The sequence below is a fragment of the Zootoca vivipara genome, chromosome 2 (assembly GCF_965207765.1).
Source record: "Zootoca vivipara chromosome 2, rZooViv2.hap1.1, whole genome shotgun sequence".
In the NCBI taxonomy this organism is placed as follows: domain Eukaryota; kingdom Metazoa; phylum Chordata; class Lepidosauria; order Squamata; family Lacertidae; genus Zootoca; species Zootoca vivipara.
In genome coordinates this window covers 111,744,597-111,762,336 of record NC_142584.1, presented here as the reverse complement: position 1 = coordinate 111,762,336, position 17,740 = coordinate 111,744,597, and the positions used below count along the sequence as shown (strand labels likewise).

The 17,740-nt window shown below is 46.6% G+C and overlaps 1 protein-coding gene across 1 annotated transcript; it reads right to left on the bottom strand.

The window, feature by feature from the left end:
* Positions 1–577: 577 nt before the first annotated feature.
* On the bottom strand, positions 578–15,185 carry CYP21A2 (cytochrome P450 family 21 subfamily A member 2). The gene is made up of 10 exons (XM_060270944.2): positions 14,795–15,185; positions 12,886–12,975; positions 10,312–10,466; positions 7,728–7,823; positions 7,018–7,119; positions 6,331–6,417; positions 4,354–4,557; positions 3,820–3,989; positions 1,935–2,038; positions 578–1,368 (listed from the first exon to the last, which is right to left on the bottom strand). The coding sequence occupies exons 1-10, from the start codon at positions 15,054–15,056 to the stop codon at positions 1,103–1,105; spliced, it is 1,536 nt and encodes a 511-aa protein (XP_060126927.2). The 5' UTR covers positions 15,057–15,185; the 3' UTR covers positions 578–1,102.
* Between the last annotated feature and the right edge of the window lie 2,555 nt (positions 15,186–17,740).

Sequence of the window (17,740 nt, the reverse complement as noted above, 5' to 3'; positions counted from 1 at the left end):
ACTACCCTGTGAGGTAGGATAGGCTGAGAGGCAGTGGACTGGACCAGAGTCACCTAGTGAGCTTCATGAGTCGGGATTTGAACCCTGGTCTCCCAGGCTTTTGCCAACCTGGTACTATCCAGATCTCACTGAGCTACAACTCTCATTGGCCACTAGTCAGCATGGCCCTGTTGCCAGGGATGTTGGGAGTTGGGGCCAAGCAATATATTGAGGGCTAAATGTGCCCTCGCCCCTGTTTTAAAACATAAAACCCAATGACCTGGGTGATCTAAAAGATCAGGTGTGTGTGTGTGTGTGTGTGTGTGTGTGTGTGTGTGTGTGTAATTATAATTATGATTATTTATTGAATTTACAGTATATACCGCCCTATACCCAGAGGTCTCAGGGCGGTTCACGGAATAAAATCAAAATATAAAACCACAAAATACATAATCAAAATAAAAAGAACAACCCAATAACCCCCCACCCCAAAAAAAACTCATTTTAAAAGGCCATAGGATCCTCACAGCATTTAAAGTAAGACAATTAACAAACCTGGACAAGAGCCACTTGTTAGAAAGACCTGTGATCTCAGAAATGTTTGCAGCAATATTTATTGTGTGATACAAAGGATCTATCACGTGATGCTGACACAAACCCCTACACTAACACACTGAAACAGAACTAAAGTACAACACTCTCCCTCCCCTCTCTTTTCCCCCAATCAAAAGATGCCCATGACTAAAGTGTCTCTCTCCCTACATGTAACTGAACTGTGAAAAAGACTCTATGAACTGAAAGTGGAGATGAAATATGTACTTTTCCCCATTTGTTTTGTAGCAAAGGAAAATCTTTAATAAAAACCAGTCTAATGTACACTCCATGTTGTTTAGGTGAAATTGATTAACGTTTATTACATCTATCTATAAATAGCTACAGTATATCTCTCAAGGAGCTCAAAGTGGCATAAAATAGTTCTCCCGTCCGCCCTTCTATATTATCCTCACAACGACCCTGTGAGGTAGGTTCAACCGAGAGTTGGCGACTATCCCAAGATAACAGCATCGCAGAACTGCAGAGTCGGAAGGGACCCTGAGTGTCGTCCCCACTGCCAGCGGAGGCCTCATTTTGCAAGATCAGATGCCGCTGCCCAGGGAACCAGCCGCACCCTGAAGGGCTTGCAATGCACAATAAAGTGATAGTACCCCCTGAGGTCAGGGAGGTGTCCAGGCGATGGGGGCAATATCTGGAAATCCCGCAGGATGTTTGCAAGGACGAGGAAAGACTCCATGCGCCCCAGAGTCTCCCCCAGGCAGACCCGTGCCCCACAACCGAACGGGATGAGTTGTCTCTGGGCCTCCCCCGAGGGGTCCTCCTCCAGGAACCTCTCTAGGCAAGAAGAGAAAGCTTGTGTCAGGAAGAGGGTTGCCCACCCACGGAAAGCAAAAGATTCAGGGCACAGGTACCCAGGGCACTATTTCCATGGAATTTACATATGCTGATTTAAATGTCAGGGCAACATGTTTTCGCCCAGATCACCCCAGATAACTTCTTCCATTGATTTGTACCCTGCCCAAGTTCACCCTAATACCCTTTGTTTTCCATTCATTTATGCTCATTTCCCCTCAACTCATTCCAGTTCACACTCTCCTGAATTATCTCTATTTAAAGCCAAAGTAATTAAATTTATTGGGAACATATGAAGCTGCCTTATACCGATGCTCACTCCTAGCAATTAATCGGTATGCAGTTCAATCAAAATATGTGTCCGGTGAAAGTGCGGTGCTTTCTCATTGTGACACACAGATCTCTTTCCCTGTTTGTTTGTTTGTTTGTTTGTCTCTCCCACTCTCACTCTCATTCTCACTCTGTCTCACTCTCTCTCTCTCTCTCTCTCTCTCTCTCTCTCTCTCTCTCTCTCTCTCTCACACACACACACACACACAATGCAATACCTGGTCTGAACTCCAGGGGGCGGTGCCACTTGCTCTCGTCATGATGGGCCCCATAGAGATTAGTGATGACTGTTGTCCCCTTGGGAATGGAATAACCAGACAAGCTTGGAACGGAGAGAAGACAAAAAAAATGAGTTAACATCTGCCATCTCACAGGCAATAAGGTCTCAGCTTCCTCTCCCCTCTGCCCTGACCCACTGGACCACCTTCTCAGAGACAGCCTTGGCATCTATTGCAAACACAAAGACCCCCGTCCTGCGCACACAGCCGGGGAGCACACAAAGCAGGGGTGGTTGGGTAGTGAAGCTGAGGCCTGGGGGCCAAATGTATCTCTGTCTGGTCCCCAGGAGTCTCCCTGGGGCTGCAGCTCCCTTTCAGCCACCCACCTCAACCTTTCACCTGCCCTGCTCTGAAATATATTTTTGCATGCCTGGCATATGCCCTCAAGTGCTGATCGTGCTCCCCTAGATGGAGGATGGAGGGGGCTGCGACAATGTGCCTAGGAAGTACTGCAAATAGGTAAAAAAGATATATTCATAGCTTCACCCCGTTTTGCCTCTGGCTCTGACAAACACAGGACTGTGACCCCCATAAGAATTCAATATTCCTGGTACAGTGCATAGCGCAAACGGCTCTGAGCCTCTGAAATCCACCCCACTTCTCCTTTCTCTTCTCTCTTACATGAGGTCTTGGTTCAAAACCTCCCTCCTGCATTGGTGCCAATGGTAGCAAGGCCTCACTAGAAACAGGAAAAGCCATAGCTGCCAAGTTTTTCCTTTTCTCGCGAGGAAGCCTATTCAGCATAAGGGAAAATCCCTGTAAAAAAGGGATAACTTGGCAGCTATGGGAAAAGCCTTGTAAGCATCGGCCTTAACAGGTCTGAGAAGGGAGCCATGGGAAAACTATACTGCTGGCCCTCCCCAACATCCCGCGTGGCACTCACCAAACATCATTTCCTGTCCGGGTGCATGGGATCTATGAGTTCCCTTTGCTTCCCAATCCAATTAACTGCTGCTAAGGAACAGCAGGGAAGGATCACTTCCTTTATGCCTTGCTTTTGAGCAAGGGTGTCCTTTTGGCCATTGTAGGAAGTTGGATTAGATGGAGCTTTGATGCCGCACTGCAGGTGTTATATATATATATATATATATATATATATATATATATATATATATATATATATATATACAGTTGTACCTTGGTAGTTGAATGGGTTGGCTCCTGAACAAATCGGCTGCCGAACACTGCAAACCCAGAAGTGAGTGTTCCGGTTTGTGAACGTTTTTCGGAAGCCGAACATCCAACGCGGCTTCTGATTGAGTGCAGGAAGCTCCTGCAGCTAATCGGAAGCCTCACCTTGGCTTTTCAACCCTTTTGGGAGTCGAACGGACTCCCGGAACAGATTAAATGCGAGAACCAAGGTACCACTGTATATATCAGAACACAAAAGAGTAGTGTTTTAATTAGGAATGGATGGACCTGTCAGCTTTGGCTTCCTATATCTCCAGCCTCAAGCTCAGTTCTCCACGTATCTACATCTGTTTGGGAACACATTTTTAAACATCCACATCTTATGCTCATAGGAAGCAATTCACTAATCAAATTGTAATAGCAGCCGCAGCAGCAGCAGCATAAAAGTGGGAGCAAGAGCTGCACTGTTAACCCGCTCTTGACACCCTCTGTATGGCACCAGCTCAGAAGTCCACTGCATTGGCATGGATATCTATCAACCCAATGAACATTCGCACATGAGAATCTACAGGTATCAACACCAATGTGCGGCTATCTGGGGAGCACACTGTTGGAGGTGGTCCAGCAGCGCAGCCCCCGTGGTTCCCTTCTACACATGGAGAATGTCATGATAGGCCTTGCAGAAACTGGGTACCTTGTATCCCGGATGGTCATGTGGGGCAAAGCAAGGACTGCCGAGGGGCGCATGCGCAAGGTCTCCAATATGGTGGCGTTCAAGTAGGGCAGGTGCTCCCTGTCACTATAGGCGGGGTCGCGGCTCGTTCCCACGACGGCCATGAGCTCTTCGTGGATTCGCTCCTGGATCTGGAGTGGCAGTGATAAGAACAAATCAGGGTGCGGAGAGGAAGTAGAAAACATTCCCGCAGGTTTGGGATCCCTAGAGTTTGCTGCAGGCCCAGGCTGACACGAGGGGGCGCAACCCTTAGGCACAGAAAGCCTCCCCACCCCACCCTGCACAAACACAGGCTGAATAATAGCATTGTAGAGTTGGAAGGGACCCCAAGCGTCCCATGACAAATGGCCATCCAACCTCTGCTTAGAAACCTCCAAGAAAGGAGAGGTGGGGAGGTACTTTGGCCTAGCGAACCACCAAGCTTCGTGGATGCCACACACACACACACACACACACACACACACACACACACACACACACACCGCTGTGTCCTACCTGTGGGCGATGCACCAAAAAAGCCACAGCCCAGTTGAGTAAAGTTGCTGTGGTCTCAGTACCTCCGATGAGCATGTCAACAATGGCCATGTGGACGTGTTCCGGCACAAGGCCCGTCCCCTTGCACTCACTAGCCCCATGGTCATGCTGGAATTGCAGCATGTGGTCCACCATGTCCTGTCCTTCTGAGGTGCTGTGGGGCTCCTGAGGGAGAGAGCAGAAGTGGTTTAGTGCCCAAGCAAGGGAGAACCTCAAGGCAGCAATGCTTCCAAGTACATTCATAAGTCGACAAAATTTGTAAGTTGAATCCCATAGGAATGCATTGGGAGAAAAAATTCGTAAGTCGAAGCAACCCTATCTAAAAAATTCGTAAGTAGAAAAAATCCTATCTAAACAGCATCCAAGATGGCGGACGGAGCTCCATTCGTAAGTAGAAACATTCATAAGTCAAGTCATTCGTAAGTAGAGGTACCACTGTATCAGTTGCTGGAAACCACAGGAGGGGGGAGTGTTCTTATGCTTCAGTCCTGCTTGCCAGTTTTTCTCAGGCCACCGTGAGAACAGGTCTGTTCCTCCAGGCCTCTTCTAATATTCTTAAGCTCCCCCAAAATCAAAAGAGACCCCAATTTTATGACCTCTTCCGTTTCTGCTTAACCAGGACATCACCCACTCCTCCCCAAGGGAATCTAAGAATCTAAACTCCACCTCCAGTTGTCATGAAATGCCCACCCCATGCCCCATCACTGAAATCACCCTACCGTTTTGTCTGTTCATGTGACAGGGCCTTCTCGGTGGTGGCTCCCCATCTGTGGAATGGGCTACTTGTATTTGTTTCCCTCATTATGAACATTCTGGAGGAATTTCAAACCTTCTCATTCAACAGAGCCATTCACTAACATAGGAATGGACATAGCTGCCAAGTACCCCGTTTTCCCCAGGAAACCCCCGTATTTTCTTACCGTTTCCCGCAGGTGTCCCAAATGGCAAAATACCCAGTATTCCCCCGGATTACGGAGCTCCTGCCGGCGGCCATGTTCTTCTGGTGCCGCGCCGGCACTGGAAGTCGCTTCTACGCACTTCTGGACATGCGTAGAAACAACTTCCGATGCCGCTGTGCCTATTTCCAAAAATGTCCACAGCGCCAGAAGTCGCTTCTACGCACTTCCAGACATGCGTAGAAGCGACTTCCGATGCCGCTGTGCCCATTTCCAAAATGTCCGCAGCGCCAGAAGTCGCTTCTACGCATGTCCGGAAGTGCGTAGAAGCGACTTTCGGTGCCCCGGCTCTGCTGATCCCGGATTTTTCCATCTGGAACTTGGCACCTATGGGACTGGACAACTTGTGGCCCATTTCAGGAAACGTTGGACTTCAACTCCAGTCGGTCCCAGTCAGGCCAGGTTACAGTTGATGTGACTGGAATCCAATGTAGCTCTGGAAGGCCACAAGTCCCGTCCCGTCCCCAAGTCCTTTACTAATGGACGGATCTTGGCAATTTGCCCTTCCCACTCAGACATGAAGCTCATTGGGTGACCTTGGGCCCGTCACAGTCTCTTAGCCTAGCCTACCTCACAGTGTTGTTATGAGAAGGAACTGGAGAACTATGTGTCCCACCTTGAGTTCCTTGGAAGATAAAGGTAGTATATAAAAGTAATAAACAAATAAATTAACAAATAGTCCTCCGCACCACATTGTCCCCCCTGTTTTGGAGGGTCCCTCAGCTCTCTGGATTTCCAAGGGGGCTGCAGGTGGGAGATGGAAACTGGCAAAAACAAACCCCTAACTTGCCACTCCCCTTCCAGTAGCAGAAGCATCCGTTGGTTCAAGAGGCCTTCCTTGAGTACCACTGCACCAGTTGGATTTCTACCCAACAAATGCATGATGTCATCTTCTGTGGTACCTAGAAGTGCTGCTTCTCCACATTGCTGCATCAAGGGCCAATGAGTGTCCCGGTCTCCTGCTCCCCATCCATATCCTCACCTGGTGTTTCTTCATCACATGCTGGACCAAGGCATCCCGGCTTTTGACGCAGGAGAGCAGGTGGCGCAAATTGGCGTTGGGGAAGACCTAGGGTGTCAGGGGAGCAGAAGGTAGCTAATTTTCAGCATTAAACACCCAGAGACCCACCCGATCATTCCTCCCACTTTTGCAGAGAACCAGGCTATCTCAGCTTACTTGAGCTGTGCAGCAAAGTGTTTTGACTAGAACCAATCAATAAACTAATCATAATAATAATAATAATAATAATGTGTATGTTTGTTTGTTTGTACTCTGCCCATCTGGCTTGGTTTTCACAGCCACTCTGGGCGGCTCCCAACAGAATATTAAAAACACGATAAAACATCAAACATTAAAAACCTCCCTAAACAGGGCTGCCTTCAGATGTCTTCTAAAAGTCAGATAGTTGTCTATTTCCTTGACATCTGACTGAAGAGCATTCCACAGGGCAGGCGCCACTAAGCGAGAAGGCCCTTTGCCTGGTTCCCTGTAACCTCACTTCCCTCACAATGAGGGAACCACCAGAAGGCCCTCGGAGCTGGACCTTAGTGTCCAGGCTGAACAATGTTCTTTAAGAAAGTGAAATTGACCCTGGCTGAGCGAGGCAAGTTTAGGTGGTGGTGATATTCCCCACCCCCCTAGTTAGCCAGCTCATTGCTGCCCCTGTACCTTGAGGAACGGGAAGGCATCCACCACCTGGACAGAGATTGCACCCCACTTTTCCATTATCTTGTAGATGCAGTCATGCAGTTTCTCAATGGTGAAATTGTCCTGAAGTGGAGGAAATTGCAGAGTCAGGCTGGAGACAAAGACAAATGGCAGGAGGGGTGCTGGGAGAGTCAATTCATTTCTGGCAAATCTATCAAACTCACACTTCTTGAAGCAATATGCGACCCAAAACACAGCCTTCTTTCAAAATATCATAGAATCATAGAGTTGGAAGAGACCACAAGGGCCATCCAGTCCAACCCCCTGCCCAAATATGCACCTGCCCAAATTTTGCAAGGCTGTTCTCCGACAACACAAGATTGGCAGAAATGCAAATATTGGGGGGGGGGGGTGTGTGTGCAAAAGTTGTTAGGATCATATTAGAGGGAACTGCTTGTGTAAAACTGTGTACATACATTAGTCAAAACTGTGCATAAAATACATGAATCGGTGAAAAGGACAGACAAAAATGTTTTATATTAGGGTGAAATGCATTGCAAAAATGGGTAAATTAGGGAAGCGCCCACTCAAATGTCATTGAATTTTCATGAGGACATTTTAAGAGGGAGAAATTGCAAACTGATGTGCACTTGCAGAGATCTGAACTCAAGAACGGGAGAAGGAGAAACCAAGGGGGACCGACGGGGACAAATTTCTTTGTTCCTACTCACCAAAGGCCCAAACAAGACGCTGCAGATGATCCCACAGGCTTGCAGGGAGAAATCCTGAGCCAAGTCCACAGGTTTGCCCCCATACCGATGGAAAACCTGACAAAACCAGAAGAGGAAAAGGCTTCCCTTAGAACGTGTAGCATCGTCTGGGCAATAGAAATCAGGTCCTAATATAGACATGGAAGCATGAGAACGATTGTGGAATTTGGATATAAAATTTACAGCATGTTATAGTTTAAGAGAAAATTATACAAAAATGATGTATCGTTGGTATCTACCATGTTTCCCCTTTTTTAAGACACCGTCTTATAACTTTTCCTTTAAAAAAAACACAGGGTGGCTTACTTTCGGTGGGATGTCTTTTTTTATTATTATTACCGGTACGGTTTTTACGGCTCAGGGCGCTGCTGGGCTCTTTTGAGTGCTCAGCGCTGCAGCAGCCACCAGTTCCGGGTGGCGGGGTGGCAGGCGTCCTTGGCCGGGCCAGGCGGAGGCTGCTGCTGAGGCGCTCCGCCCGCCGCTGCAGGACGCTCCAAGCTCCTTGGCGCTCCTTGGCGGAGTGCGGGGATGCAGCCAGCAAGGAGGGAGCACGTTCAGCTGTTAAGCAGAGCTCTTGGAGCGCCGCTTCACAGCTGATTGCGCTCCTGCAGTGCTGGCAAATGGAGTGACTCTGTGAGTGGAGGTGCCTGTGGGGGTTGGTTTCCGCGGCGCGGAAGTATGGCTTATTTTCAGGGTATGTCTTATATTTCTCAAATGCTTAAAAAACCCTGCTATGACTTACTTTATGACAACGTATTAAAAAAGGGGAAACAGGGTAACAGCAAGTAAACTGAAAAAAATGGATATATCTAAATCAAACAAGCACTGGAAATGTAAAGAGAAAGAAGGATCTTTTTATCATATGTGGTGGTCTTGTAGTAAAGTTAAAGCTTTCTGGGAAATGATATATAATGAATTGAAAAGGATGTTCAAAGAAACTTTTTTTAAAAAAGACAGAAGCTTTTCTCTGGGGAATTATAGGAACAGAACTACCTAAGCTGTATAGAAACTTATTTATGTATGCTACTACAGCAGCAAGAATGCTACTTGCCCCCAAATGGGAAGCAGCAGAAGTCCCAGTAAAGGAAGAAGGGAATATGCAGAAATCGCGAAACTTATCGGAAGAATAAGAAATCAAGATAACAAACTTTTTATAAAAGAATTGAAATGGTTTATTATTTACAGATGAATTGTAAACAGATAAAAACATTAGCAGGATTATTGTAATAACCTGCAGTTTTACAGAAGAATAGAATAGAATAGAATAATAATCTATTGGCCAAGTACTAATATACAGTACTTGGAATTTTGTTTCGGCTACATTGCAATGTAAAAGTACTTTATACAAAGTGTGCAGAACACTATTTCAAGATCACCAGCAGAGTGACTTCAGAACAGGTTGAGGTGGTTGTTGGTGCCTCTGTCCTCTCTCTCTCTATATATATATAGTAGTATATATTTATAGTAGATAGTTAAATGAGCAAGTTAAATGAATTTGGATATGCAGAAGATATTAAAAAATAAATTTAAGGAACTGCAGAAAGAGGGGGAAGGAAGTCAATTTTTGAAATGTTAAATGGATTGTAAAACTAATGAAATGTATAAATTTGAAAAGTATAAATAAAAACCTTTTTTAAAAAAAGTGCAGCATTGGAAGGCACTAAAGAGAAGCTTGTTTTGCACTATGCAAATGTACAAAGCAAATGCAGAACTCAGCCTTCTGAAAATAGCACACTTCACTTAAAAGAGCAGAGGGGAACCTCAAGCCTGGAAGTTGAATGTAGCCCTCCAAACTTCTCTGTGTGACCCTCGGGATTCTCCCCTCTCCTTAAAGCAGGGGTCAGCAACCTTTTTCAGCCCTGGGCTGGTCCACCGTCCCTCAGACCATGCGGTGGGCCAGAGTATATTTTAAAGGGAAAAAATGACCGAATTCCTATGCCCCACAAATAACCCAGAGATGCATCTTAAATAAAAGCACACATTGTACTAATGTAAAAACACCAGGCAGGCCCCACAAATAACCCAGAGATGCATTTTAAATAAAAGAACACATTCTACTCATGTAAAAACACACGGATTCCCGGACCATCCGTGGGCCAGATTGAGAAGGCGATTGGGCCGCATCCGGCCCACGGGCCTTAGGTTGCCTACCCCTACCTTAAAGAGTGATGGTGCTTTTTGCCCGCCTGGAGGTGCGCCCAGAAACCCCTGGCTTTTGGATGGCTGAAATGCAGCCTGCCATACAAAGTTTGTCTCTGTTGCTCCGCCCATGTTTGCCACTGGCTCCGCCCACCAACAGCATGTAACCCGCAGAGGCCTGCCCATGCGACAGTGCTACCCTCAGTCTGAAAAAGGTTCCCCACCCCTGACGTAAAATAAAACAATGTTGTTCTGTATTTTATTGCCCATGCTAGAGGTTCCACATTTTTTTTTAAAGGGGGGTGGGTTCTGTTGCACAAGCGGAAGTCCTGGCCCCGGAGAGACGGCTTCGCAAGATGGACAAGATGCCCACCCTGATCAGTCGGTGGTGTTTGCCGCATCTCACCTTGCAGAGCTGCCGAGCCTGGCTCTGGACAATCTGCTCCATGTTTCCTCGCAGGCAGCGCTGGAAAGCTACGTGGGCCATTTTTCTCTGCAGACGCCAGGTCGGCGTATAGTTGCCCAAGGAGAGGTCCTTGTCTCCCAACGAAACAAGGTTTGCTGCAGGGGAAGAAGTAGGAGGGAGAGAAGGAATGCTTCCGGACTGCTGCTGTTTCCCGGGTGGGGGGATTCAATCACACACCAGCAAATTGCGATGGAAACTGGAGCAGAAACTGCTGGAGTTCGTTCATTGGCCCCATCGCCAGAAGGGAAATCATTTAAGCCAGGATTTGGTGTTGTTGCTTACAGTCTGCAAATGATACAAAATTGATTTGTTTCCCCTCCCGATTTCCATCGCCCTTCCTGTGCACTGAAATGATTGGGGGTGGAACAACGTAATGTCAATGATGAACTGTATTCATGACGTATATTATAACATGGGTTTTGGCAGAAGACAAGCTGCGGCAGAAGGGAAACAGGTCTACACCAAAGAACAAGACAGAATCCTGTTTTCACCCCTATTTGGAATCGGGCCCTGAGCTGCTTCTCCTCCCGCTGCTCTTCTCTCCCAGCATCCTATTTTACAACTATCTGTAATATTAAAATGTTTTCATTCACCCAGGCAAAAATACGTAAGGAGGGTGGCAAAATAGCTCCAGTGAGAGGTGAGGAATTGCTCTGCCTGTTGGGGAAAAAACAATTCAGGGAGAAGGAAGAACACATATTCAGAACTGGTGTCACTGCCATGGTAGGCATGAAAGAAAATTACCTCAGTGGTATTTGCTATGAAAAGTGTTTGATTGTGGGAGAATCAACATAAAGTAACCACTATGTAGAACAAGGCCATTAGGGTCAACCTAAAGCCCACAGTTTTCACCAGGGGTTCTTCTTTATTTCTTCTTCTTCTTTGGCGATCACTCGTAGCCGAGTAAGATTGTCTTCCATAAACATGGTTTTAACAATGAGTCCATAAGTGACTGTGGAGGCCAGTTCTGGACCCACACATCCTTCCACGGTGGGGACATTGGTTCCCGGGTGGGAGTTGATTACGGTGTGGATCAAACTATGTTTAGGGCACCTTTCCTAGCCCTTCCCCTTTTTGGGGTGAGCAGAGTGGCTGCTCAGTCATGCATACAGCTGCCAAGCTGCTCAACTGCCTCGTTCCTTGAGTCAGAACGACTGAATCTGTATCCACCGCCCATGTGATGGTTCATGACTAGGGGCTTCCAGATTTCATGATCCTGCCCCCATTACCATTTGCTGATCGCCATGGGACTTTTGGGGTTTGGGTTTGGGTTTTGGAAGACACCTGTGCGTGAATTTGTTTTATGTGTTAGGTCAGTGCACGCTGATCAACGCACAGTCTTCGCAGTAGGGCTCTGTTCCGATGGCATGAATCATGAATAGTCACAATGAACTGGTAGATCCTATCTGCTGCAGCCTTCATCCGCCTTCACAGCCATTGTAACATACCGCTTGTTATCATCCACCTGTTGAGGACTTCTTGGATCATTCTTTGTCTTGCTCCTTCCCTTTGACCTTACTGCCTTGGGGTGACCCTGCTGGGAGTACGAGATTCCCGACGGCTTCACTCACAAGGGTCATAGGAATGTACAAGCACACTCACCATGACCCAGAGAGTGAGACACCAGGGGTAGCCAACCTTTTTATACCTACACTAATATACCTACACTAATGCATCTTTCTTGATGGTAAAATTTCCTTACCGCCCACCAGTGCTCGATGGAAAGAGGATTCAGCTTGTGCCGTAGAACCCCCTACCACCCACCTAGAATCCTGAATCGCCCTCTAGCGGGCAGTAGGGACCAGGTTCTGGGCCGACTTAAGCATATCTGGCGCCCTGGCGCCGTGGTGCGGAGATCCCTTCACCCCCCCCCATTTCCCAGCGTGTCGCCCCCTGGTGGCCCAGCACCCTGGCGCATTGCCCCACCCAGCCTTGCCTTAGAGCCGGCCCTGACCAGGTTGAGAAGCCCTGGTTTACACAAAGCTTCCCAGTCAAAATGCAGTTTGATTGGCACTTCCTGTTTCCAAGTGAAGGCAGCCATTTTGATTTGTCACCACTACTAGGCACCCAAGACTGGCTCCAGGAAGCTGCATGAGGGGTGGACAGTAGAGGGATTTCCTTGCCTTGCCAATGTTTGTCACGATTCTGTTTTCACATGGGAACAGGAAGTGAGGGCTTTGTGTTGCTGTAGTCCAGGCCTTCCTTGACTCTATGGTCAGGTTCAGATGTAACAATAAACCATGGCTTGCTGTTGCAAGTATGAGCCCAAATCTCTTCCCCTGCCCTTATCCACACGAGACAAGGGAACTGAAAGCTTCCACTTTTGAATAAACTGTATGTAGTTTCTCATTATTTCCCAACTGAGGAGACCAAGTTCTTTTCTGACTGTGATTAGTGAGCAAACTAGGCTAATGAACCAAGGATTGATCTGTTTGCTTTAAGCAGTCATGGCTGGTTGTTATGTATCAACCAGGGTTATGCGTATATCTTCCCATTCAACCAGGTTACAATTACCAACAAATCCATGAGGCCGTCCTGCAAAATCAGACCACTTCCGCAGCAGCGCCTCCCGAATCAGATCCGTGCTGTTCAGAACCACCATGTCTAAGAAAAAGAAAAAGAAATTCAAAAACTACTTGTGGGGAAGGTTTCTGCTTTGGTGTTGGTGTGGCAGTTGCAGACAAGGACCCGGGAGACCAGAGTTCAAGACCCCACATGCCCATGAAGCTCACAGGGTGACCTTGAGCCAGTTATTGCCTCTCAGCCGAACCTGCCTCACAGGGTTGTTGTGGGGATCAAACAAGGAAAGGGAAAGCCATGTATGCCACATTAAGCTCCATGAGGAAAAATGCAATATAAATACAATTGGGGTATAAATGCAATAAAGAAATAAAATATTATTGCTTGTCTTTAAATTGTGTTTTAAATACCAGATAAAAAACATGGAATCAGCACATCGAGGAGACAGCTAGGTTAGAATCTGTCACCCCATTGTTTTCCCTATTTGTTGTTGTTGTTTAGTCATTTAGTCGTGTCCGACTCTTCGTGACCCCATGGACCAGAGCACGCCAGGCACTCCTGTCTTCCACTGCCTCCCGCAGTTTGGTCAAACTCATGTTCGTAGCTTCGAGAACACTGTCCAACCATCTCGTCCTCTGTCGTCCCCTTCTCCTTGTGCCCTCCATCTTTCCCAACATTAGGGTCTTTTCCAAGGATTCTTCTCTTCTCATGAGGTGGCCAAAGTATTGGAGCCTCAGCTTCAATTTTCCCTATTTACTCATGTTTAATGGGGGCCACCATCCTGTATTCCCACCCCCCGGGTTTTCCAAAGCTGCATGCCCATCTTTTGTCTTACCTCAAGAAAAAAGATTATGGGGGGGGGGGCAGAGTTGAGTGGAATAGCAATACAATATCTCTGCAGGTGTGGATGGGGTGTGTGGGTGTGTGGAATTTCAGCAGAGTGAGAGGAGGAGTTTGCCCTGAGGAAGATGGATGATGTTTGGGGTGTTTAACTGGCCCCTGCTAGGCTTTCCGATCCATCGCACCGAGCAGTGTTTTATGCACACAGAAGAGTAGCCATGATGGATCAAAACAGATGGTGTTATGCAGTGTTTTTTTTCCTTAAAAAAATGTTTGGGGTACTCTCATTTTCCTAGTCATATTGAAATACTGCCCCTCAATGAGGCTAAGCTTAGATTCACAAAATGTTTAGGGGTATGAGCACTCCTGCGTCCCATCAGGAGAAAAAAAGCACTGGCGCTATGCCCTGAGGTCATTTATTTCCAAAAATTTTATATACCACAGTTCACAAAAACAAACAATTGAAGCGGTTTACAACAGTACAGTCATACCTTGGCTGCCGAACGCCTTGGAACCTGTGCGTTTCAGCTCCCGAATGATCAAAAACTGGAAGTGAGTGTTCTGGTTTTCGAACGATTTAAAGGACACTTTAAAGGAGTTTACACATTTATGACACCATAACCTTTTGTTGACTCAGACCCACTTTGTCTGTCATCAGATTCACCAGCCAAAGCAGGCAGTCATCCGTGAAAGTTTATGTTATAATAAATCAGTCTTTTATGGTGCCACAGGGCTCTTTGTTATTTTGTGGTCTGGTGAATTAAAGGAGAACTAGGAATCTCAGATAAGGGTATTGATCATATACCCTTAGATGGTTCAGTTTTCTTTACATTTTTTTAAAGGATGTATCTTTTGACTTTTTTATGTGACACTGAATTTTAAATTATATACTCGCAGGACAAACAAACGTGGCTGAGTCCTAAGACAATAAAACGGCAGGGCAATGTAAAATTGTGACTAAGCTATCCAAGGCCTTGGTGAACAAGTTTTTGCACTCACTGACGCACCTCCCACCTCCCCATCCCCACAGTATTCCTGGCACCTGTCCGATGCTCTGCTTTACCTTTGCTGCCAAGGCGAAGGCGGAAGATGGAGCCATATTGCCGAGCCAAGTCATGGAAGTGCATGGGAAGGTCGGGGTGGAACAGGTGGAGGAGATTGCCAACGAAGGGCAAGGCACAAGGCCCAGGCAGCCTCCCCGAGTTCTTCGGAGAGCAGAACCCCCCATGCCGCCTTGTCAACAGGGCTAGAACCAGCAGGAGGAGAACGAGGAGCACAGCAGTTAGCATTTTTAAATGGGCGCAGGGGCCCCCATTCTGGTGCATATATAGCCAGGGACATTCATGGTTGGAGGTGGGGCAGGTGGGGGAGAGCAAAGCCAAGCCCCTCCCCAAACAACACTCTCCACCCACAGGCTTCAAACCCACCCAAGGAGAAACTTCTGCTGTCCATGGGTGGCAGTTTGTCTCCAGATCATCCACAAATAGCATCCTCCCTCCCTCCCTCTTCGGCCAACGAGAAAACATAGTCAAGGAGAGCGGTTGAGTAACTTAGTGGGGGGTTGTGACGTACATAATTTTGGTCCCGTGCGCAGGGAATCATAACTGTGTTTTCCCTGCAGGGATATTTTGTGCGGCTTTTTAAAAAAGAAACGGAGATGGGGGTTGTTTTTTGGTTGCGGGTTGTTTAAAAGCATTTTGTAGTTTGACAAAATAAAACCAAATTCAAAGGGCTGGTTTTGACCTGTAAAGCCTTAAACAGCTCAGGACCGCCCTACCTCTCTCCACATGAACCTACCGGACCCTGAGACCATCTTCTGAGGCCCTCCTTCGTGTGCCTCCTCCTTGAGAGGTCTGGAGGGTGGCAACACGAGAACATTATGATACTAATAATGATGATGATGATGATAAAATAAAAAATTCTTTCAGTAGCACCTTAAAGACCAACTAAGTTTTTATTTTCGTATGAGCTTTCGTGTGCATGCACACTTCTTCAGATACACTTGAAACAGAAGAGCCAGACCCTTATGTATATACAGAGGGTGGTGGGGGTGGGTGGGAATGGGTGATGGGCTGATGGGAGTGGTAAACCTGTCGATGGCTGTTAACGACTGCTGATGACTGCAATAGGTCCTGCAGGGGAAAATGATAATAATAAAACAACAACAACAACTGGAGGTGGAGAACAACCCCAAAGCTTTGCACCGGGGTTGTTAATCCTGGAGAAGGGACATACCAGTAGCTCAGCTGCAGAACATCTACTTTGCATGCAGAAGGTCATAATAGGCATCACTGAAACCTGGTGGGATGAGTCTCATGATTGGAATGTAGTAATAGAGGGATACAATCTATTTCAGAGAAATAGACCAAATAGGAAAGGAGGAGGAGTAGTGTTATATGTCAGGGATGTGTATACCTGTGAAGAGATCCAGGATTTAAAACTTCAAAGCCAAATTGAGAGTATCTGGGTCAAAATTAAGGGAGAGAAAAATAACAGTGATCTCATTGTGGGAGTTTACTATAGATCCCCAAGCCAAACTGAGGACACAGATGATGCCTTCCTGGAACTGATGGCCAAGCATTCAAAAGGAAGTGAGATAGTAGTAATGGGGGATTTCAACTATCCTGATATTTGTTAGATGTCAAACTCAGCCAAGAGCATAAGGTTGAACAGATTCCTCACTGGCCTTGCAGACAATTTCATTGTCCAGAAAGTGGAAGAAGCAACAAGAGGATCAGCCATTTTAGATCTGGTCCTAACCAATAGTGATGACCTGGTTAGTGGGGTAGAAGTGGCAGGATCATTAGGTGGGAGTGACCATGCTCTTCTGGAGTTTATTATACAGCGGAAAGGAGCAACCAAGCATACTAAGACTCAAATCCTAGACTTTAAGAAAGCCAACTTCAGAAAGCTTAGGGAAACGCTGGGTGAGATCCCATGGACAGCAATACTAAAAGGGAAGGGTGTTCATGATGGTTGGGAGTTTTTTAAAAGGGAGATATTAAAAGCACAACTTCAGGCAATACCAATGAGACGGAAACATGGAAGGTGCCTAAAGAAGCCAGGGTGGCTATCTAAAGAACTTTTAACTGAGTTAAGATTTAAAAGGGATATGTACAAAAAATGGAAAAAGGGGGAAATCACCAGAGAGAAATTCAAACATATAGCCAGCACATGTAGAGACAAAGTCAGAAAAGCTAAAGCACAGAATGAACTCAGGCTTGCTAGAGAGGTTAAAAGCAACAAAAAGGGCTTTTATGGGTGTCCGTAGCAAAAGGAAGAACAAGGAAAAAGTGGAGTCACTTAGAGGAGAAAATGGTGAAATGCAAACAGGGGACAGAGGAAGGGCAGAACTCCTCAATGCCTGTTTGCCTCAGTCTTCTCCAAAAAAGAAAACGATGCCCGACCTGAAGAATATGGAGCAGATGATTCAGCAGGGGAAACACAGCCCAGAATAAGTAAGGAGGTTGTACAAGAATACTTGGCTAGTTTAGATGTATTCAAGTCTCCAGGGCCAGATGAACTACATCCAAGAGTATTAAAAGAACTGGCAGAGGTGATTTCACAACCACTGGCAGTAATCTTTGAAAATTCCTGGAGAACAGGCGAAGTTCCAGCAGACTGGAGGAGGGCAAATGTTGTCCCTATTTTCAAAAAGGGGGAAAGAGAGGACCCAAACAATTACCGCCCAGTCAGCCTGACATCAATACCAGGAAAGATTCTAGAGCAGATCATTAAGCAAACAGTCTGTGAGCACCTAGAAAGAAACTCTGTGATCACTAAAAGTCAGCATGGGTTTCTGAAAAATAAGTCATGTCAGACTAATCTGATCTCATTTTTTGACAGAATTAAAAGCCTGGTAGATGAAGGGAACACTGTGGATGTAGCCTATCTTGATTTCAGCAAGGCCTTTGACAAGGTGCCCCATGATATTCTTGTAAAGAAGCTGGTAAAATGCGGGCTAGACAATGCTACCATTCAGTGGATTTGTAACTGGCTGGCTGACTGA